The sequence below is a fragment of the Myodes glareolus genome, chromosome 7 (genome assembly GCF_982192425.1).
Source record: "Myodes glareolus chromosome 7, mMyoGla1.1, whole genome shotgun sequence".
In the NCBI taxonomy this organism is placed as follows: Eukaryota; Metazoa; Chordata; class Mammalia; order Rodentia; family Cricetidae; genus Myodes; species Myodes glareolus.
In genome coordinates this window covers 51,568,004-51,591,609 of record NC_142032.1, presented here as the reverse complement: position 1 = coordinate 51,591,609, position 23,606 = coordinate 51,568,004, and the positions used below count along the sequence as shown (strand labels likewise).

Below are 23,606 nucleotides of genomic sequence, written 5' to 3'. Positions count from 1 at the left end.
GTGCTTGTTGCCATTGTAAAGACTCTGGGAAAAGACAGAAGGACAGAAGAGGGGGCTGGAGAACAACGAGGGACTATGGTCTGTAAGGTCCTGTTATAGAGCCCCTTTGTACAGGTAATAGAAGATTTAGAGTTTGCATCTCTACCACTGCTCAACCCAGACAGCTTTATCTTGGGTTTGTGTGGCTTGCTTGTTACAGTTTGAGCAGGCACTGTGGAGTCCATTTGCTGTTTCTCACAAGACAGAAGGACAGAAGAGGGGGCTGGAGAACAACGAGGGACTATGGTCTGAAAGGTCCTGTTATAGAGGCCCTTTGCACAGGTAATAGAGGGTTTAGAGTTTGCATCTCTACCACTGCTCAACCCAGACAGCTTTATCTTGGGCTTGTGTGGCTTGCTTGTTACAGTTTGAGCAGGCACTGTGGAGTCCATTTGCTGTTTCTCACACCCAGGAGTGCTGGGGACACACACCAGGGTCGGGCAGTTCATGTTCTCTGTGCTGCTCCCATGTTCCTCAGGTGGAGAGAGTTACCCTTCAGGATTAGAGTTGGGGAAGGGCAATTAGACGCGGAACCGACAGCTGGCCCGTCTACTGTCTAGTTTAGAACTGATTTCTCAGCTGGCCCGTCTACTGTCTAGTTTAGAACTGACTTCTCAGCTGGCCCGTCTACTGTCTAGTTTAGAACTGACTTCTCAACAGTAAGCAGACAAGTGGAGCAACAGAAGAAAAAAATGTAAACTTGTATGCACTTTGTTAAAGTTAAAAGACTTTTAAAGTCAAGGGAAAACATTTATTTATTAAAAATCACGTTAATAACATACAAAAGGGAAGCTTAAGAGTGAAGAGGGGAAAATATGGGTGTTTATTTTGGCCTAGTGGTTATGACATGGTGGAGGTCTCAGGTGTTTCATGTGGAAGCAAAGCTACTTGCATTGGTGCTTCTGTGTCATTGAAGCGGGCATTCCATCAGCTATTTCTGGGCAAGGTCAGCTCCATTTTTGTATGAGTGTTCAGGGAAAGCATTATTGGGGACATTGGGCTGGACATTGGGCTGGACTGGAATATTGGTGGCACTGTGTGGGCTGGTGGTATTGATAGGTCCATTTGTAGTGTTGACTGGTCCATTTGTAGTGTTGACTGATCCATTGGTCATGTTGACTGGTCCATTGGTTGAGTTGACGGGTCCATTGGTTGAGTTGACAAGTCCATTGGTCGTGTTGACTGTGTTGCTACCGAATATAGGTGAGATCACAGTCATGTTCTGAAAGACAAAGGAAATCATCAGTGTCCTCTGAACTTCAAGAAAGGCAGTAACTTCTTTTCCATCCTCTTTCCATGGGGTAGGCTGGGCTTGGCCACACATGACTTTCTTTGGCTAAGCAGACAGTAGTAACAGGGATATAAGGCAGGGCCTGTGAAGTGTTTGCCTACTGGGGCTTGATCTTTTTTTGCTGCTCATTGGAGCAGAAAGCAGTCAGGACTGATCTGATGAATAATGGGATAAGTAGCTCAGTTTTTTTCCCTGTTCACAGCCAGTTTGCCAACTACCAGACACGTGTGTGTCTATCCAGGACCACCCAACCACTGGGCATCTCAACAACCAGCTGTTGATTCGGTGATCCCAGCAGATCAGAACTGTCTGTAAGGCCCAGAGGATCATGAGCTAAATGCCTGTTTTGTGAGCTATTACATCTTAGGGCTGTATTTCTGAAGTTACCAATGGGTAAATTTTAGGCTTACCAACAAATGTCAGATTAGGGTTAGACCCACACAGAAAGGATTGTGCCTATTTTAACACTGTGCTAAGTAAGACTGTGCATGTGTTTATGTGTGTGTGCACAAGAGCACGGACATATGTGTGACTTGTGTACACATGTGTATGGTGGCCAGAGACTGACACTGTGTGTCTTCCTCCATTGCTCTCCAGTTTATTTATTTATTTTGGTTTTTCGAGACAGGGTTTCTGTGTAGCTTTGGAGCCTGTCCTGGAACTAGCTCTTGTAGACCAGGTTGGCCTTGAACTCACAGAGATCCGCCTGCTTCTGCCTCCCAAGTGCTGGGATTAAAGGCATGTGCCACCATCTCCTGGCTCTCCACTTTATTTTTGGTACAAGGTCTCTCACTGGATCACTGGAGCCCAGTGACTGACTAGATTGGTGGGCCCGTGAGCTCCATCTACCTGTCTTTGCGCTGCCTTCCCTGACTCCCAGTGCTGGAGTTACAGACATATGCTGCAGAAATTGCCCTTTGATGTGAGTGCTGAGGGGATCTGAACTCAGATCCTCATCCTCATACAGCCAGCACTTTACTGACTGAATCATGTCTCCAGCCTTCAGTGAGGTTACACTGAAAAGCTTCTAAAAATCTTATGGACTTGGTCCTGGATCTCCAATAGGTATCTAAATAGGTAGATTTATAGAGAGGTCTGTCTAAAATACAATTGAAGATGAGGCTTTTGTCAAGTTGCAAAAGCCGTAATCTGGCACATATGGCACCCCCAAGGATTTTGAGGGACTCGTATTAACAAAAAGACCATTAAATATGAACTGATGTTATTCCAAGTACAAATATGATTGATAATTGCCCGTCTTTCCAAAGACAGAAAGGTAAACTCTTATGAGAAAGGGGAGTAGTACTTTCTCCCCTACTTATGAGTAGTACTACTCATAGTAGTACTACTTATGAGTAGTAGTAGTCTCATAAGTAAACTCTTATGAGAAAGGGAAGCAGAAGTAGTACTGCTTCTGGCAGTAGAGCCGAGAGACTAGAGGTGGAGACCCCAGAGAACGGTGGGTTAGGGAGACACATCCAGGAGGCAGTACAAAATAATGGCAGGTCCTTCCTCAAGCTGAACTGATTCCTACCCAGGGAATGTTCTCTGTCCCCATGTGGGCCATATTGCTTCTCAGGATTAAATTTTAAAAATTATTTTGTGTGTAAGGGTGTTTTGCCTGTACATATGAGTGTGCACTGTGTGTGTGTCTGGTATCTGCAGAGTGCAGAAAAAGCCATCAGATCCCCTGGGATTAGAGTTACAAACAGTTGTGAGCTGCCAAACGTGGGTGCTGGGAAATGAATCTGGGTCCTCCAGAGGACCAGTCAGTGCTTTTAACCACCGATCCATCTCTATAGACTTCTCCATAGGAGTTAGAATTTGATGGTGCAGTGACTGTCCTGAGCCTCCTATAAGGTCCTTCTCTATTGAAAGGGAGAGTATACTTGAGTTATCTGGTTCTTGTCTCACTAGACTCTGTTGGGTATGTTAATAGAAATCGTTTTTTATTATTATTGTCATTTTTTTTTTAGACAGAGTCTCATATAGTTCAGGTTGCCCTCAAACTTGCTAAGTAGCCAAGGATGGCATTGAACTTCTGATTCTCCTGCCTCTACCTCCCAACTGCTGGGGTTACAGGCCTTGTACCACCCTGCCTGGTTCATGCAGTGCTGGAGAACAAATTCAGGGCTTCCGGCATGCCAACCAAACTCTCAGCCTACATTCTCAGTCTCAAGGTTATTTTTAGTTTCTAGGTTACTGTGCCAAGAAGAGTCGTATTCCAAAACTGGACCCTGGACTTCAAGCATGGCGATGGGATTGGATTGGGATGCTTGGGACTCCTGGGATGATGGGGATAAACATGGTTGCTTTTTTTTTCTTTTTTAAGATTTATTTATTATGTATACAATGTTCTGCCTGCACACCAGAAGAGGGCACCAGATCTCATTACAGGTGGTTGAGAGTCACTATGTGGTTGCTGGAAATTGTACTCAGGACCTCTGGAATTGTACTCAGGACGGCAGTCAGTGCTCTCCAGCCCTGCCTTTTTTTTTTTTTTTTTTTTTTAGAAGTGTTAGTCCTCCTATTGGATGACTTTTCTCCCCAGAGCCAGAGTTTTTCCTCTGCTCCCAGGCTCTGAGTTTGGCCACTTGAGTGGTTTTGGCCGTAGGACCTCAGCAAGCAGGACACAAGCCAGGACTAGAGTGCTTGCCTGTGAGGGATTACCTGTCTTGCTGTGCTGGGAACCCAGCCACCTTGTGAAGAAACTCAGGCTGACACACTGGAGGATGAGATAACTCAGCAGAGATTGACTAACCCACCAAGAGCCCTGGACACCAACCTTGCTGAAGCCCGTTTGGCATCTGGCTGCAGATTAAAGAGTGAGTCTATGTGAGATGAATCAAGGAGCAAGTCATGTATTACCTACACATGGATGACATGCAGAATCCAGAACCAAGTCAATCAGTGGTTCTCAACCTAGGGCTTGACCCTTTAATACAGTTCCTTGTGTTGTGGGGACCCCAATCATGAAATTATTTTGTTACTACTTCATAACTGTAATTTTGCTACCATTATGAATTGTAATGTAAATATCTGCTATGTGACCCACAGGTTGAGAACTGATTAAGTAAATGCTTGTTGTTTTAAGGTACTTGGTTTCCGTGTAGTTTGTTTACGCAGCAAAACTTGCCTGATACACCCTTTCAGTCCTTGCTTTTCTCAAACTTAGCCTCCTCTTGCTAAATCTCCCCAGAGTGACTCTGATTCATGGAATAAAGCCCAACACTCACCTCAAAACGGGCCCAGCAGACAGCCTGGCACCCAAAATGTGAGACCACACAGGTGATGATGAATTCCAGGAAGACGAAGGGGAGGAGAGCCCCGGAGATAGCGTTCAGACAACTCTAGGGGCAGAGAGGAAATGGGGACTTTTCAGTCATCAGGGTTGACTGGATGATAGTCTGCATTTGTAGCTCTCCTAAAGCAAATGCCCCTCTGGGTGTGGTGTCCTGGCATAGACGTGACCTTCACGTGCCTTCGCCATCCATCCAGGACACCTCAGCTTCCGCCTGTCAGCCGCTGCATTTCTTTATTGTGGACTTTTGTGGATTTAGGACCCCACTTTGCTGTTTATACCTCAAGCCTGAAGCTCAAACAACCCCGGAGAGCAGTCTTCCATTGGTGGCTAGTAGGGTTGATATGGAAACACCCTAAACCTTGCCCTGAGGTCATGTCTACTTCCTCTCTCTATAAAAACTACTTGCTTTAAAGTTTGTTTCTGAGATGACCCCTACCTGTGATGACCCCTAACAAATACCCTGACTGTGAACCTGTATGGGAGGCTGGGGTCCTTACTGTGAATTGGTGCTGTACCAGTGAGGTCAGGACCGTTTGGCTTCTGGCTGCCTTAGCTCCATCTCTGCGGTCTGGATCGGAGCTTTGAGAGCAGGACTGAGCTCAGGGTGCTTCCTGTTATTGCCCTACCTGTAGTGCATTGTGGAGGCAGGGTTCTAGGAGGACTTCTCCTCCTCACTCTTCCCCTTCAGCAGAAGATGGGACCCCAAGGTTTGGTTTCAGGATTCAGGATTCTTGGAATCCTAAATTTCGGTTCGACATGACCACAGTCTACCTCTTTGTCAGTCTATCCTGTTGACTAGGGCTGGACTCCAGATGCTAACAACCTTGCATGGTTTCCTGTCATGTCCTGTCAAGTTGGACTAGGCTTCTTCTGGAGCCTGCAGGGAAGCTCTCCTTTGGAGAACTGTCCTCACACCTGTAGATGGGTCACTTGCTTGGCCACGTTTCTTTGGTCTGTTTGATTAGTCCTGAAGGAGGACCAGATTTCAGCCTGAGACAAGCAACCATATCTCCACCCCCCCCAGACATTTTGTCTCTTAATCTCAGAGTCCTCACTGTGGTGTGAAGAACATTGTGGTTGACATAGCAGTTGCAGGATTTTGGAGGAAGTTCTGCAATTTATGGATCATATTAGGATGGAGTTCTGTTGCAATTCCTTCCTGTTCAAGGAGCAGCCATGTAAGCTCTCCTGATTCCGAAGAAGCATTGGGTTCAGTCAGCTGTAATGCTCACCATCAGCGAAGCATTTTGCGAGGGGGAGAGACACAGATCTGTAATGATAATGATGATACCAAGAAGGGAGAAGATGGAACTGACGACATTCATGCCGATGCTGGCGTTCACCTGAAGGACATAAAGGGAGGGGAACAGTGAGCAAAGATCAAAGTCAACATTTGGGAAGACTTAGGACACAGGACAAAATGGGAGCAGGGCAGAAAGGAGAGGACCAGGCTGGTTGGGGCAGAAGTCTGTTAATTTACCCCAGGGTAGCGAGAAATGATTGCTCATGCCGTGACTCTATAGGGCAGGAACGACCTCACTGGGGGCATCTCACCACCTGGCTAAGCAGCTGAGGCAGGCAATGAGATTGGGAAAGCTGTTTGGAGGCAAGGGGAGGTTGCTGGCCTGCTCTGCAGAAGAAAGAAGCAAGGACACAAACTTGCCCTGAGAAGAGACAGTAGGAAGCTAAGGAGGCTAAGGAAGCTAAGGTGAGCCTGGGGCTGGAGCAGGGCTTGGCATGCTTGGCCGGGGAAGACTTTCAGATGTGAGGGCTCTGGCCACCCTGTTGAGATGCCAACAAACTTGAACTGTTTGCTGCCTGTCTCTACTCAGGCTGCTTCCTTGAGTAGGGTTCTCAACATGTCACATCTGGGCTGAGTCTGGGGCAGCTGCCAGTTGTAGAAAGTGAAGCAGAGATTTCAGTTAGGAGTTAGCCATTCGATGGAGCCTGGAGAGGCCCGGAAATGCCTCGCCCCTTGCTTGACAAGGGCTTTGTTTCCCAGAGGGTGTGGGCAGTGTTTGGTCAGCCTTGTTGGGACATTGAAGGACAATGTGAGATTACTTGATGTTGGGGAGTTGAGGGGTTGCTTCTTTTGAAGGCAAACCTGGGTAGCAGAAATTCGCTTTGTAGATCAGGGATTAGTAATCGGGAAACGCTTTAGGGAATAACCCTGCCCTTCATTTACCGCATTTCTTACGAGACAGAAGCCATGTAGAGGAAGAAAGGGGAAGGAGGTTCTGGAACCAGCTCTACATTTATGCTGAGGCTCCTTATGGTTGTAGCACAGGTCAAAACACGGCCAGGCTCTTCTCTGGCCGTTGATATGAAGAGCACCACTTCAAAGGTCCAAGGGGACTGAGGGATCTATGCCTTATGGTTGGGGCGACAACTGTTGCAGATATACTTGTTTAGGTCCAGCTAATGAAAAAGCTAGGAAATACCCTGGGGAAATGACTGAAATACACACCTGTTTCCAGCTGGCCCAGGTCTGGCTTTCTGTTTAATGCAGAACACCCCCAGGGCATTGTACAGCAAATTCCCATGACTTTTCTAAATTGCTAAATGCTTTTTGTTTGTTATTTTGTTTTGAGATATGATGCATTATGTAGCAATAGCAAATGCAATAGGTTTCAGCATAGCTTTGGAACCAGAGAATTCTGAACTCAATCCCGGTTCTGTCACATATTCATTGTGTGATTTTAGGCAAAACCTCACCTTTCTCTTGATGGGGCAAAGGTTCCTCCATCTTATCTCATGGAGACATCTTTAATTTAACTTGAAACTACCCTCCTTCCTACCCCTACTATAAAAAGTCCTGTGGAAAGTACCCAGCCTTGTTCTAGAAACCCAGGGTCTTGGTGCTTGCAGAAGTTCAAGCTACTCTGAGAACCCCTCAAAAAGAATTATATGGTCTGTCACCTCTGAAGGCAACCCTGGTTAAGGGGCTTTCTGTTTATGGCACAAAAGAAAGGTTGGGCATGACTGCTGAGCCAGTGTCTGGGATCCATGTGAGACATCACCAGACTCCCTTAGTTTGTTCAGCATGTGTGGTGGCCATCTTGGCTGTCTTTACTGTGTGGCTCTCTGTGTGTCTATGTGTTTCTGCCAGTTCTGTTTCCCCGTTTTGGCCAGTGGCTTTCTCTGGTGTTTGATTTCCTCCCTACATACTTAAGACCTGTACCCTTTTGTTGGGGATCTGAATCCTTTTGGCTCTGCCAGGTTGCCGGGTGAAACCTCAAAACCCCTGCCTGTTCCACTCCCAGAGCCCTCTCTTGTTTTGTTGTTTGACTCCTAGAACACGTGTGGAGGTGGGGTGGAGGTCTCTCATCTAGGGGCCCCTGTCGTCTAAGCAGAAAGCACACGTGGAGGGAGAAATAGTTCCCCAAACTGTGAACGCCCTCCCCTCCCTCCCCGACCTGCTCTAAGCAGCCTTGGGGGATGGGGGAAAAATTCCTCAGGATTGCGCCTGGTAGGAAAAGAAGAAATTCCTCTTTTTCTTCTTTCATGACTCATCTTCCCTTTTAATCAGTGATTTGGACAGTTGGAAAACTCAAAACCCACCCTCTCTGAGAAGAGCAGAGAACTGCCCCTGGGTTAGGTGGGAGAATTGCTGCCAGACAGCGCAGCCCAGAAAGAACAGATTTTTCCCTCTGTCCAACACTGGCCAAGAGGACTTTAGACATTTGTCACTAGGCTGTTTTTAGAAGGATTAAATATAACTGCTAAAAGAGATTGCCTTTGTTACCCAATTGGCCTAAGATAGTAGAAAGAAAGTTAGAAAAAGTTAAGGGTCTAAGCAGGTCCTGGTGGCTGGAGAGAGACGAAAAGGTGTTCACCAGCAGGGCCAACTGAGAATGAAACCTTTTGTGTAAACTGAAAGCCACTGCCACCTTCTTTGATGATAAGATGCAGTTAGACTAACAAATACCCTGCAAAATTTTGGTGTCCTGCTCTCTACAGAACAATGTCTCCTATCTGAAGATTCTGCCCCCAATCTAAAGATACAATTGAAATATTTCTCAGATTTACAACAAAGATCCCCTGGGGATATGGGCAGAAACCAACCTCCCAGGACTGGCCCAACACCAAGTTCCTATAATTGTCCAACTAACCAGTTCAACTACCTCCATCCAGATTAAACAATACCCAACGACCCTGAAAACAAAGAGGGAAATTGCAGTTTATATTGCCTAGTTTAGAGAGACAGGCATCCTGGTGCCCTGGAATATACCTCTCCTACCAGTGAAGAAACCTGGGACCTTTGATTATAGATTCATCCAGGATCTGAGGAAAGGGCTAAGAAGGTCAAGACCATCTACCCTACAGTCACAAACCCATACACTCTCATGAATCTACTCTTCTAGAGAAACAAGTACTTACAATCTTGGTCCTGAAAGATATATTTTTCAGCCTTCCATTGGCAGAGATGAGTCAACCCATCTTTGATTTTCAACGTAGAGACCCAGAGGCAGGTCACAGTGGGCAGCTTACTTGGACCAAGTTGCCCCTAGGATTTAAAAGTTCTTCAACACTGTTTGATGAGACACTAAATAATCTCCTGTCCTTCTAGCAGAGGTTTCCTGGGACCATATTTTTACAATATATTGATGACTTTCTCCTAGCTTCTAAAACAAAAAACAAACAAACAAACAAAAAAACACCCACCAAAAACCAAAAAACAAAACCCTAAAAGGACCATTGAGGGACTGCTGCAAAAGGTACAGACTGTGGGCTGCAGAATGTTGGCTAAGAAAGCCCTAATTTGTACATCTGGGATGACCTATCTTGGCTACCAGCAGTGGGAGGCAAAAGGAGCCTGTCTCAGAATAGGATTGCTGCCATCTTTCAGATCCCAACTTTAAAGACTGAGAGACAGGTTTGAGTGTTTCTAGGTATGAATATGCATTGCTGCTCCTGGATACTGGGGTTTGAAGAAATGGCAAGGCTTCTATACACCAGAACAAGGGGTACACTGAGCCCCTAATCTGGATTGAGACTTTAAAAACAGCCCTGACTTCAGCTTCATCCCTGGCACTTCCAGATGTTTCAAAATCTTTCCATCTTGTTTGCCCAGGAAACAATAGCATTGCAAAGGGGTTTTAACCCAAACTTTGGGACCATGGCGATGCCCTTGACACACCTGTCCAACTGATTAGACTCTGGAGCCCCAGGGTGGACTGTCTGTCTAAGAGTTATGGTGGTTACTGCTAGTTGAATGAAAACAAGCAAACAAATTAACTCTGATCAGACTTAGACTCACAGCATCCCACACAGCCGAGACCCTCCTTCGAGGAATACCAGAACTCTGTCTGTCCAATGCCCGTGTGAACCAGTACCAAGTCTCTCTCCTGGATCATCCCGAGTCTGGTTTGAACCCATCACCACCAATCGTGCTTCTCTCTTGACTGATAATGACCAGCAGGTGCTCATCCATGACTGTCTCAGGGTGATAACCCCCTGAAAGATCCTGGTGCAGTGCTCTACATGCATGGGAGTAGCTTAGCTAAAGATGAAACCAGGTACATGGGGGCTGCAGTAATTACTTCAAGCAGAATTATTTGGACCCAAACCAGGTATGAAAGTTTGGAGGATAGAACTGACCAATCTGCTTTTACTACTACACATGTCCATATAGGATCTGTAGACAAAGAGGGCTTCTTACCACCAGGGGGGAGGACATTGAAAACAAAACAAAACAAAACAAAACAAATCTTGTCCTCCGAGAGGCTATGTGGCTTCCCTTATGAGTTGCTATCCTCTGTTGTCAGGGAATCAAAGATGACTGTCCTGAGGCAAGAGGTAACCAGGCCACTGATATGACTGCCAGAAAAACGCTCCTAAGACTGGTGGATCCCCTGATAATCTGTTGAATTCTGATGATATTCCTTGACCTGAGACTTTGTGATTCAACCAAGAGGAAAGAGAGGAAGAAAACAATTAAAAAGACAGTTCGAACCCCCACGTTGGTAAAGAACACCAGAGGGGACGATCGTTCTCCCAGAAACTACTGCCAGGATCCTGGTAACTGACCTTCACCAGGCTGTCCATCTGGAGTTCACAGAACTTTGAGTTGCTCAAACTGAGGTATGTTTTACCTCAACTGGACAGCCTGGCAAGGGACGTCTCAGCCAGACGCCAGGTTTGTGCTCAAGCAAATCAAAACCAAGAGCCCTTATCCAGGAAGGGGTCCAAATGAGAGCCCAACACCCTAGCCAACTCTGGGAAAGCTGACTTATCAAAGATCTGGCCTGCAAGGAGAGGATGCAAGCACGTGCTGGTTTTTAAACATATCTTTTCCAAGTGGGTAGAAGCTTTCCTCACCCAGACTAAAACTACTCAAATGATAGCTAAAAAGCTCTGGTCCCTCAATTTGGCCTCTCGCTAGTAATGTGGTCTGACAACGACGTGGCTTTCATAGCCAAAACCTCCTAATTAACACCTACAACTTTAGGCACAGTTTGGAAACTTAATTGTTTATATAGACCTTATAATTCTGGACAGGTAAGATGAATAAACAGTACACTAAAAACCCTTAAACAACCTCTCATTCTAGTCCAGTGAAAGGTAGATAGAGCTACTTCCATCATTTTGTTTTGGTCTTTGGGCTCACTTTAACAGATATGGGGAGGGATTCACCCCTTATGAGACTGTGTTTGAAAGACCTTCCCAACTGCTTCCCCAGCTCAGAGGCAAGCAGTTGACAGAACTCTCTGACCATTCCTTTCTCAAGTCACTACAGGCTGTCTAGCCCTTCATAAAGGCTATTCATTGGTCTATCTGAGAGACCCAACTGACCTCCAAGTCCATCATCACCTTCCCCTTGCTCAAGGGTTACTGTCCGGGTCAAGCAGATAGCCGAAGCGGGGCTGAAACCAGCGTGGAAAGGACCCCCACACTGATTCTCTCCACTTCTATGGCCGTGAAAGTAGCCGACATGAGACCACGGATCCACCACACCCAGTTCAAAGCAGAAGCCACAGATGGTGATGCAAAAGGACTATCTCCAGACTGCGGACTCCTCAAAACTAGGGTTTCCCTGGGCCCTGGCCCTCGTACTCCCCGCCTCTTTGCCTCCTCCTGAGTCTTGGTATGAGTACAGGGTCATGGCCCCAAACCCATAACCCTCAGGCCCTGACCTGGGTCCCACGGAGGAAGACGGGTGCAGGTGAGGCGATAGCTAGAGAGACCCGCACCCCATGTTCCATCTTGTCCATTGCTCCCTGATGCCCGCTTCAGAGGTCTGGTTGTATTGGAGAAATATGTGGGAGGTTATCTTTTGAGACAGGAGTACAGAGTTTACAGTTTTATGCATGCTCCGAGGCCAGGCTCCCTAGCTGCCAAGAACAAGCGAATTTCCATTGTAAAAACTAAACTTGTAAAACAGACTAGATTAACAGTTAGGCCCTGCACTTTAAATTTCACAGCCAGTTATGTAAAATAAAGGATTAATTCAGTCAAGTAAATGTTCCTAAGGGCCAACTATACCTCTTTAAGACTCATGGGTCATTAAAGAAATGGCATTGTGACTTACCATGCAACTGTTGGCAGACTTTTCAGCGCAGACTGAGAGGGATCCAGAGATGATAAACTATACAAACATAAAAAAGGGTGTTTTTAAATTCTAAACATCGTGTTTCTCACGCATGTAAATCTGTGAGCTTCCTCTTGGCATTATCACTGCCACCAACCTACCAAATATTGTAGCGCTCGGATCCCTACGGGTCACGTTGGCTGCCCTAAGTCATTCCTTATCGCCACTGTCTGACTAGGTCTCCTCAAGAGCATGGTGGGCAACACCACGTGCAAACTCACTCACTGCTCACACTGTCCTGTCTTTGAATACAATCTCATCCTGGGAAATTAGGGGCAGGGTAGCATGGTGGTCATTGTACTGAGCCTGGGAGAGAGGATACCGGGGGTCCTGCTTTGTCTCTGCTACTAATTCATCTTGCTGTGCCCCTAAACCAGCTTGAGAGTCCTAACAAGGTCCCTGTTTTCACACAGTTGATCTCTCTGAGTTACAGTTGAGGTCCTTTCCTCCTCACCTGTGAAAGTGACCATTGCAGGAACCATAGCTCCTACTCACATCGCTTCATTCTGTACTACCAAGGACAGAACCCAGGGTCTCGTATGTGCTGGGCAAATACTTTACCACTAAGCTACCTCCCCAGCATTATGTATCTTTCTTTAGGGATCATTGTCACTGAGATGAAACACTTCTAAAGGGTCAAGTGTGCTACCCTTGTACAGTCAGAAGGGAGCGCTGAACTGAATAGTCGGAAATCTTAAAAAAAAAAAAAGTAGGCTCTCGCTAGATCATTGAGTTTGGGGGACTGGAACCTAAAACTAACTGAAACCCAAGAACTCGGTGAGGGGAGCACAGAACCAGTGTGCTGTGACAAGAGAATGAACTAAAACCGTATGTGCTTTCATGGTGTCTTCAATAGCAGATGATATGAGAGCCTATATAGAAATTCCAGCACATCTGAAAGTCACTAGGATTAATAAGAAAGTACAGTTATTTCACCAGATAGAAGATTAATGTGCAGATGTCAATTGTTTAGAGGGGGTGGTCGTACTGAAGCAGGCCAATCTCTGTTAGTTCATGGGCTGCCTGGTTTATAGTGAATTCTGCGCTAGCCAGGGGCTGCTACCTGGTGAGACCCTATCGCTAAAAAAAAAAAAAAAAAAGAAAAGTCAACCGCATAGTCATAAACCATCAGTGAGCCATTTGAGAATGAGAATGTGCTTAAAAACATATTCATGCAAGCAGAAAAAGTAATTAGGGAATAATCTAAAATAGACGTACAAATAAAAAAAATCACATTTATTAATGTGTGTATGTGCGGGTGTCACGGCTCAGGAAGCTCAGAAAAACACAAGGTCTGAAAAGCTTAGTAAACTCTTTTTGGGGGGTGGGGTGGGAGTATTTTTTGTTTCCTTTTGGAAATTGTTTGTCTTATTGGTTTTTTGGGTTGTTTGTCTTGATTTTCATTTTCAAATTTTTTTTTGAGAGAGAGAAAGAGAGAGAGGGCTAGAAAGAGAGGGGAAAAGTGTGAGTGTACTGAACATTATGAAGTTGAGTTGGTAGGGAGGTGGGGAGGACCTTGAAGGAGTTGTGGGAGGAGAAAACCATGATCAAATACATTGTATAAAAAAATTTTTTTAAAGTCACTTGCTGGGGAGGAAGAAACTCTATAGTGGAGTGTCTACAAAGTTTTGCAAGCAGATCAGGGAATGTAGTTTTTGGGAGTCATTGTTCATGTGGGCATGAACTTTTCAGTGGCACAGCTGCCTGGATAAATCAGAAAAATATCCCAAGATCCCCATTAGCCTGCCCCTCGATAAACCCAGAAACTTAACCCATCTCAGCAGGCACGATCTCAGTCTTTGCCCAGTTTCTGCCGCAGGAGAGACCTAGACCAGCAGCTCCCTGGGCTTTTCCTGGTGTTGGAAGGACCTCTCACTTTTCCTGGTAGCCCAGGCTTGAAGGCTCTGCCTCTTTCTGTTTTTAAAATCTTTCTATACTAAAACTTCTCTTGAACTCAGCCTTTATTGCCTGTAAGGTTTATATAAGTTTTCTAGGTAAGGAGTCACTGACCCAGTGGAAGTTTTGTGTGACCCTGACTGACCTGCACCCTAAATCCCAAGTTAACCTGTCCCTCTGAACCTGACTTTCACATACACAGGGCTGTGCTTGCAAATGCCTGCCCCCTGCTGGTGAGATCTGTCCACAGCAGGGAAAGGCCTTGACCCTCACTGTTTCTCTGCAATAGTCAGTTTCCTATCACTGAATGGTTGGACAATTTGCTTAATTAATTCCTAAAAAATTTGCAGTTGCTCTTATGAATGAGAGTCAGATGCTGTGTGCAGCACGAACCTCTCCGGACTCTGACTTACGTCTATTAGGGCATTAAGACAAGTATACTAGGGGTTAAAATTGCTCTAAGTGGTCATTGCTGGAGGAAGAGAAAGGCTGAAGCTTGGTGACAGCCAGAGGAAGAGCTTGCCTCTGCCAACTTGTCAGGTGACTTTGCAGGACAGTCTGGAGCTGAGGCAATGATGGGTCAGTGATGAATAGGACCACACCTCGACCATAGCTGCTTAGTCATGTGTACCCCTTATCCTCTACTTAAACCTCAAGGGTGAAACTGGGGGAGGTGTCACCGGGCCTCTTTCTCTTTCTTCTCACTGTGGTTACAGCGAATAAACCACCTTTCTTTCTTTTTCGCTTTGACCTATCTCTTCAGTTGGCCTGTTACAGATGGGGAGTGGAGCCTGGCTTGTTAGCGCTACATAGCCCAGGCTCCGATCCTAAAAACTCTGATAATAATATGGTGATAAATGTTTGCAGCCCAAACCTCCTGAGAGGTGGGAGTTGGTATTGCCAGGGTGTAGGCGGGCTCTTCAGCCTCAGCAGTGCCTGCAGACTTCGAAGCTGTAAGGGTTATATGACTGGGTGTAGGGTCCAAGGGTCTTTCCATCCCTTTCCCCTGGGTCCCCTCTGATGACCTAGAAAGGAGGCCACATGGCCTTGTACTCACAGACAGTCCTCCCCAGACCAGGTACCCTGATAGTCCCAGCAGAGTAGCGGTCTGGTATAGTTGAGGGTTGGCTGCAGAGGCAATATGAAACAGGCCAATGAGGATCTGGATGGCCTGTGGGGAGAGCAGAGAGACGACTGGTGAGAGCGGAACTGGACTGTGTGCTGCTGGCCTGGACTTTAGCACCTTGCCTGTGCCCCAGAGCCACTCGAGGTATTGGGGTTCACCTAGACCAACATCTAGACTAGACCACTGTCTCTGGTTGGGGAGCCTGTTCTGTTCCAGGAGTGTGTTAAAGCTCCCCAGGTGGTACCAGTGGGTACCCTGGGCAGTGAAAAGGGTAAGATGGTCCAGAGCAGTTTTCTTTGGAACTTGAATTTCCAAATACCTTCAGATAGTTGGCCGCCAGAACTAACACACATTTCACCAGTATTAATCGGATAAAATAAAAATCACAAAACAGAATTACAATGCCCATGGAACACCATCATATCACCTTCTCACATGCAATCAAAGTCTCCGCTGGCCCTTGGGATCAGCATTTGGGTTCCTGAGACAGTTTTGCAGACTTTAGTCTAAAAGGCGTCTCTGATAAATTGGGGATACAAACAACGCTCTCTGTTCTTGACCCAATCTACTTATTTATTTCTACAGATAGACAAGGAAGGAGGGTTTGGGTATGTATTAGCCCATTTACTGTTGGTGAAATGAAATACCAAATGCTGGGTAATTGGTTGGGGGAAAAAAGTCTATTTAGCTCACATTTTTGGGACTGTCAGTTTAAGTTGCATAAGGCAGGCTCTGGTGAGGGCTCCCCTGACTGTGTCACTGTGTGGTAAAATACAGAGGAGCTTACAAGATCTTCTGATAGAACAGCAGCTGAGGCTCTCGGAGGCCTGGGCCACTTGCCTGGGTCAATGGTCTTTTTAGTGAAACTGCTATTGGGCCTGGCCCCTGATAACTAAGAAACGGACCACTCCCTTTATAGCCTCGCTAAGAGCCTATGGAGTGAAATGGGAGCAGAGGGACACAGGGTGGGACTGCCATTGTGGGGTTGTCCCAGACCTAGCCTTTGGAACCTGCTACCCTCCTTTGCCCTCTGAACCCAGGGGCACCAGAAATAGGCTTACAAAGTTGGAGAGATGACGTCATACTCACCCCTAATGTTCTGACCTCTTCGTTTATGAATTTCTTGGGATTAAATTCAGGAAAGGACATAAAAGACATGTCCCACTGGGGATAGCTTGAGGTCTGTGTTGGCCCCGGGACAGTGTTCAGGGGATTCTGAGGGTCTCCAGGCAGGACCTGGGTGCTTGTTATTTCTGGTGAGTACTGGATCACTCCTGGTGGAGCCTGCACACCAGCCATTCCCACTGGATACTGGGGCACAGTGGGCTGGGCCTGCAGGCCTGTCATTCCAGCTGGGTTCTGGATCACAATGAGTGGGTTCTGTAAGTTTGCACTCCCTGTATTGTGCTGCAGCATGGTTGCTGGTGCCGGATAAGTGGTCATTTCCAAAGGCTTCTCCTGGCTTCCAGAGGCCACAGCATAGGCAGGCTGGACGATGTGGGCATTACCTGGGACAGTAACAGCAGACACACTCTGCTGCTTGTTCATGATGTAGAGCTGCTACAAAACACACAAGATGCAATTTTCACTGACAAATCAACAATCCCTCTTATCCCTCCCTGTGGTTATCACTGTCCTCACTAAAATGCAAGCCTACTGCACAAGATACATGTCTTTGGTTTCTGGGAGTCCATGTTCTGGGGATACAATGTTCACGTGATCTAGCCCTACTTGAAAATCTAGGTCTCTTAAAAATTATTTAGTTTATTTTTTTATTTATATGGGTTTTGCCTTCATGTATGTCTGTGCACCATGCACGTCCCTGGAGCCTAAAGAAGCTGGAAGAGGGTGCCAGAGTCCCTGCAACAGGAGTTACAGATGGTTGTGGGCTGCCATGCGGGTGCTGAGAACGGAACCACGTGGACACTGTGTTGCCCTCCTTTCATCTGTATTCCAGATGCAGTTTCCAGGGTACCGGTTAGGGTGGCCTACTCCTTAACAGCTCACGGTTTCCACCTCCAGCGTTTGAGGCTGCCGGAAGAGCACAATGTGAGCGTGGTCCCGACTTGACCTCTGATAAGGCGGACCTGGTGGATGTCTTGATTTTCCTGCGCTGGTGAGACAGGATGTGTGGGCAGGAGGCAGGCAGCCTCTTTAGCACATTGAAGACTTAGGCAGAAATAGTTCCCATTCAGATGAGGAAAAACTCGCCTGTCAACATTCACTTCTGTTTAATCTTATTGCACCTAAACTGTACACACCTTGCTGGCAGGACGTCACGTGCTGCGGCACAAAATCCTGTTCTAGCCATATGCAAGTGGGAAGCTTCCTGACTTCTCTAGATGACAAACACAAAGTAAACCCATTCCCGTGCTCCACAGTGCTCGCAGGACCAGAGGGAGGAAAATGCTCCTAATGGCTGATATCAGCTCGACTCTAGTGCTGGCTGATGGATCAGTGCTTTACACTACTCATCATCCAGATGGTAACCCCCAGGCAAGGCAGCATCAGGGTCCAGAGGTCAGACAGTTCTGAGTCTGCTTCTCGGTTTCTGCTTTTATGACCTGGAGGTGCAAGAGCATTAGCTCCGTGGCCTGTCCGAGAAAGGTAGATATCGATAGCACTTTCACGTCCAGCACAGGAGAGCACTCTCAGCTCGCCCATTGTTGAAGGGCGGCAGCTATCCGTAACAGAAAGGCTCTCCTCTGAACCCTGCAGCCCCTAGACTCCAAGCTATTTTATCGCCAATACTAAGCCAAATGGATCTTCAAGTGTGGTCTCTAGGTCAGTAGTGTGAGTATCACTTGGTAAAATCTCAGTCCACTGTCCAGACGCTCTCTGTCTTCTATTGCGCCTCCTGGGTGACGCTGATGCTGGCAAAGTTTGTGACCCCTCCCCCCAGTAGCACAGAAAGCTCCAATTTTGGTAGAGTGCTTACCAAACATGCACGAAATCCTGGGTTCTACCCCAGCACCAAAGAAACTGGGTGTGGTAGCACATGCTTAGGGTCCTAACACTTGGGAGGGGAAGACAGGAGATTTAGAAGTTCAAGGTCATCCTTTGCCACACGGTGATATTGAGGCCGGTCTGGGATGTACGAGACCCTGTCTTGAAGCTAATCCAAGAAGACAGCAGCAGCAGCAACAAAACGCCTGTCAAGTAGGGCCTGTGCAGGCCCATGGTACTAGCTCCTCAGGAGTCCGAGGCAGGAGGATTGCAAATCCAAGGCTTACTTATTTACAGAGTAATTGCAAGACAATTTGGTAAACTCTGTCTCAAAATTAAAATTACATAAAAGTAAAAAGGTCTGGAAATGAAACTTGATAACAGAACTGCTTGGTGCATAGGAAGCCCTGAATTCAACTCTTAGCACCCAGTAAAAAAGGGAACAAGAGAAAGACCTGACAGCCAAGGAAGTCCCCGTGATGTCTCCCTCATCTCCACATCCCTCATCTCTCTACTAAGTCCCACGGGGACCAAGGTTTTGAGTGGAGATGACTAATTGCATAGCTCACAGAGGGGAACTTTTATAGAGGAGCGCTGTGCCCGGCGGGTGACACGAACCATCAGTGTTCAGCTGTGGGAACATACCGTGTCAAGCATCATGTGCCACTTCTCCTTAAACTCTGAACTTTCTCTCAGGAACCCCAGGTTTTCCAAGGAGGTGGCAGATAGCAGCAACCATAGCAACTGTAAATGATTACGTCGCACAGCCCTAGAGATAGGAAGCCGTTCCTCCAGCCATGTGCTATTCCTATGGATATTTTGTACAAGAACTGAGGGTCAGAGAGTTTAGCTAACCTGAACATAGTCATGCAGAACATGCTGAGGCTGAGGTTTGCTTTTGAGACAGGGTCTCATGTGCTCAGACTTTCCTGGAACTTGTTACATAGCTAAGGATCCTCCTGCCTCTACCTCCTAAGTGCTGGGTCATGCACTACCATGCTCAGTTTATGTGGAACTGAGAGTGCGTGTGTCAAACCCAGGGTTTTGTGCAGTCCTAGGCAAACATTCTGCTAATTGGAGCTGTAGCTCCAATCTGGTTTGGATGGAACATCTGTCTGTCTCTCTTTCAAAATAAATGCAATGCTGAATGCTGCTCTCTGTCCCACGCCATGGGAAGACAGGTTAGCTCTATCTCCCCCCCCCACTCCCCCACTTTTTTTTTTCAGAGAAGGTTCCTTGTTGTTCAGTGTTTGAAGAACAATATCGTCATATCGTCACAGACATGGCAATTGACAGCTAAGTACTTGGCTGTGCTCCAGAGGACCAGATAGGAAAATGTGGGAACAAACGAGGACTTTTTTTTCCTACCAGTTCTTGGCCGAGGTCCTAAACAAACCTGACCACGTTGCATTGAACAGATGGGCTCAGGGAGAGGTCAGCCAGAACGCCCCCCACCCCAATCCTCTCCCAACATGTTCAGCCTTCTTTCCTGGGATTGCTTTGTTCAGACAGAGCTGGAAACAGCTCCAGGGACCTGTTCTGACTCTTCAGCAGTCTGCCCGGTGCTGAAGCCATAGTCTCCAAGGTTGGGTTGTTGCAAGGTCTCACCATGCTTCAGTGCACTGTCTCCAGGGGACCCCTGACACCTGAAGCTCCTAAAAGACTTTTCCAGGGCTTACCCAGGTCTTTGGTCCCTCTTGGTAGGGTCCAAGTTCCGACAAGACCCTGTGAAGGAATGCCCAAAAATCTTACCTTAAGTCCTGGCAAGTCTGTCTTCTTTAGGCTCTGGAACTTTCTGCAGCTGCTTTGGAAATTCAAAAGTGCAAGGGAAGAAATAGTAGGTTTCTCTTTCGAGCTCCAAAGTCCTCCTGGAAGTTTCACCGAAAGCCAATGAATATAATATCAGGCTCCCACCTTGAGTTTATCTACCCCTCAAACTATTTATGGCCTTATCTAGAATAGGATTCTGTGGGAGCGTTTCTGCCAAAGTCTGCCTTTGGGACATGTCACATGCAGAATATCAGAATGTGATTGCACTTGGAGTTAGGGACCTTATAGAAAGGAATTAGGTTAAAATGAAGTGATCAGGATGGGACCTAAACCAGCATGAATGATGAACTTATAAAAAGCAGATCTATGCCATGCTAGCAACCATGGGGCCAAGGCATGGTGTGTGTGTGTGTGTGTGTGTGTGTGTGTGATGTATTCACTAGACCAGGGCTGATATAATTGTTTTAATAAAGAATATACACAATAGATAAAAAACATGGAAGGAGAGGTAGGGAAGAAGGGGAAGGAGGGAAAGAGAAGGTGGGAAAGAGAAAGTGGGGAAGGGGAGGGGGAAGGAGGGGGGAGGAGGAGGAAAGAGAACAAATTGTACCCTTAGTGGGGAATGGCCCCTTTTTACGACAGTTTAGAGAAGTTGTCTGTCCTTGGGTTGTGTGTGGTGACACCGGAAGAGGCTGTAGGCTGACAGCACTGTCTTGTTGGGTAGCTTTAGAACACCACTCATCCTTCCCAGGGCTCGTCAGGAGTCGGGTTGAACTTATTTAAGACATCCCAAGCCCCAGCAGGCTCCAGGCATGTTGAGGAAAGCGGGGTGAGGATGAGGGTCAAAGAATCCCAAGCTAATTCCAAAAGATTCCAATTATATTTCTTTATTATAAGGGGCAAACTCACGGAACAGGAACGAGAAGTCCAACCTCAGGTGTATAACACGGGAACCACAGAGAGAGAGAGAGAGAGAGCGAGAGAGCGAGAGAGCGAGAGAGCACATGAGCCCTGGGCGGGCCTGCGGTTTTCTTTGTGTACCCAAATGTTCACACCCTAACCTGGTCCAACCTGTTAAAGGCCGTTGGCTGACAGAGGTTCCCCATCACCTCCCCCTTTTCTCTAAATAAGAGAGTTCCAAACCCAATACAAAACTATATACACTAGGAATAGATATCAAGTATAAAATTAGGATTACAGCCAGCATAAACAATATTAAGCAAGGAACATATGCTAAATGTTTTAATAAACATTCTATCCTAAGGAGTCTAAGTCTTGCACTGGAAATGGCTTGGCTAAATCATAACTATAACTATCTAATCTTCAACACCATCGAAGGCCTGAGAAGGAAGAAAGTATTACTTGAGTAGGCAGGAAGTGCAATCAAGCAGCTTCCAAAATGTGCAGTATATGACAGAGACAATTGGGTAACTGAGCAATCACCCAAAGTCTCATTTGTGATGTCGAAGCACCAACTTTGGCTAAGGCCTAGAGTAACTGACAGACCATTTTTAGAGGCAGGAAAAACTTCAGAGCCATATTACCCTGTCTTGGCAAGGTTTGGCAATCCTTCTCCTGTGTCCTGCTGGTCCAGTCCGGACGCCATATACTTTGTCAGTGGTCAAGCATGGGCAGTTCTTTGTCCAAAGGCCAATTGTGCCAAGAAGGAAACAAACTCCAAGTGGAATATTCTCTCGGGAATAGATTGCTGCTGTCAGGAGCACTCATGTCTCACAGAACCCTAAGTTATTTAAATGCCATGTTCTACAGATTTTTGAAGTGGCTGAAGATTACCTATCTATGTAGAATGCAACCTTTATGTATTTAAAGAACCTAATTAATCTGACTACATGTGTAAGTTAGTGTCTGATTGTTGGAGTAGAGGATTTTGATTTTTTTTTTTTTGAGACAGGGTTTCTCTGTGCAACAGCTCTAGTTGTCCTGGTACTAGCTCTTGTAGACCAGCCTGGCCTGATTTTTGACCTTTTAGTTTTTCTTTTTTATTCCTTTTCATTATAGATTTTCGCCCCAGAGAATATATTTTAATCATATTTTTTTGTCTTATAATTCCTCCCAAGTCCTCCCCACCTTCCTATCCAACCAACTTTATATCTTTTTCTATTTCTCTCTTAAAAGAAAACAAACAAGGCCATGCAGTGGAGGCACATATATTAATCCCAGCACTTGGGAGGCAGCGGCAGGCAAATCTCTGTGAGTTTGAGACCAGCCTGGTCTACAGAACAAATTCCAGGACAGCCAAAGCTACACAGAGAAACCCTGTCTGGAAAACCCAACAAAACAAGGTAAAACAATAATAACAACAAAAAGACCCTAGACAAAAACAAACAAACACACTCACAAAAAAAGAAAAAAAACCACAAATATATACAAGCCAAGGCCAATAAGACATTACATGCTTCAACAAAGAAAATGAGACAAAAAGGTTACAAAAGTACAAATGAGTTCGTTTTGTGTTCCTCAGCTACTCCTGGGCATGGGCCTGCTCTGAAGTGTAGTTAATATGCCCAGTGAGGTGCCACTGGAGAGAACTGATTTTCCTTTGCCAGTGGGTATCAATTGCAGATAGATTATTGGTTAGGGGTGGGAGCCTCTGTCCACTTACTCCCTCAGAGCTGAGACCCCACCTAGGTCAAGTCTACTGTCAGCGGTACTATTAGCTCACCAAAGCTCCTGCTGGCCTCTAGGGTCTCTTCGCACAGAAAGCCCTCTTACAGAGTGCTGGCTCCTCTCAGCTCTTCTCATCCAGCCTCCCTCCACAAACCTGTCCAGCCCAGGGGCTTCCCCTCCCTTCCCCCAGCTTCTGATTCCTGCAAAATCTGCCATTCCAGCCATGGGCTCTCTTGGTTCTCTCTCTTGTCCCCTTCCTTTTCTTCTCCTCTCCAGCCCCCACCCCCCATGGCCTGGTTCAGTCCACTCCTTTCTACTCATTCATGCTCATTCTTCTCCTTTCTCTCCCTGCTCTGGACTCTTCCAGATGCCTCTGGCTGGACCCTCCCTTGTATCTACAAAAAACCCGTCCCCTCAGCCATACCTTGGAGCAGCTGTGTTCTCATTTCATTCACCTGTGTAGACCTTGATGTTTTTTATTTTTGACCTTTATGTCTCTACAGTCTAGACAGAGAAGCAGACGTGAACAGAGAGAGAATATTTTGCATAGGAATGTAAACACAGGGAGTGGATAATGCTTCTATCAGCGGAGAAACACCAGGTATTTGTTGTGCCCAGATCGCGACCCCCAGGGACACCACCAAAAACCAGAGAGACCAAACTGCATTAGCAAGGTTTTATTGCCAAGGCAATACAAACTAGTTTGGAACTAATCTCCAACACCCTGTTGCAGCAAGGTAGAGAGGAGTTAAGAGTTCCTTTGTGGGGTTAGCTTATTTTAAAGTCAAGAATCACAAGCAGCCCTTCTGGGCTGTCGGTGAGGGGTTGTCTGGCACCAGTGCAAGGTCTTTGCTTTTTCCCATCTGGCTTTGCTAGCAAGCAAGGTCACACTGTCCCTGAGTCAGGACATCTTTATCACCAGATGGTCTGGCAGGTGCTCTGACTCTGCGCTGTGTATTCTCCCAGGTTGGGGGGCACTATTCTTCCTGGGAGCATGAAGCTAGTCTGGGGTTTC

General features: G+C 46.5%; 1 protein-coding gene across 4 annotated transcripts; it reads right to left on the bottom strand.

The window, feature by feature from the left end:
- Window positions 1-776: 776 nt before the first annotated feature.
- On the bottom strand, window positions 777-23,104 carry Ms4a18 (membrane spanning 4-domains A18). Of its 4 annotated transcripts, none has more exons than XM_085693630.2 (8): window positions 23,016-23,104; window positions 19,946-20,061; window positions 16,337-16,804; window positions 15,179-15,292; window positions 12,166-12,222; window positions 5,867-5,977; window positions 4,567-4,680; window positions 777-1,261 (listed from the first exon to the last, which is right to left on the bottom strand). In XM_085693630.2, exons 1-8 carry the CDS (start codon window positions 23,035-23,037, stop codon window positions 971-973), a joined length of 1,293 nt encoding a protein of 430 aa, XP_085549756.1. In that variant the 5' UTR covers window positions 23,038-23,104; the 3' UTR covers window positions 777-970. The 4 variants fall into 4 exon arrangements, with proteins under 4 accessions (XP_085549756.1, XP_085549755.1, XP_085549757.1 ...); XM_085693629.2 differs by having other exon boundaries at window positions 16,337-16,807; window positions 23,016-23,103; XM_085693631.2 differs by lacking the exon at window positions 23,016-23,104 and adding an exon at window positions 20,873-20,961 and having other exon boundaries at window positions 16,337-16,807.
- Window positions 23,105-23,606: the final 502 nt, after the last annotated feature.

Coding starts and splice junctions, on each gene's coding strand:
- Ms4a18 (XM_085693629.2), bottom strand. CDS start 23,037: ATGAGAACACAGCTGCTCCAAG. Junction 15,293..16,336: donor AAGAGGTCAGAACATTAGGG/GTGAGTATGACG, acceptor CTCTCCCCACAG/GCCATCCAGATCCTCATTGG. Junction 5,978..12,165: donor AGTCTGCCAACAGTTGCATG/GTAAGTCACAAT, acceptor TATGTCCTTCAG/GTGAACGCCAGCATCGGCAT.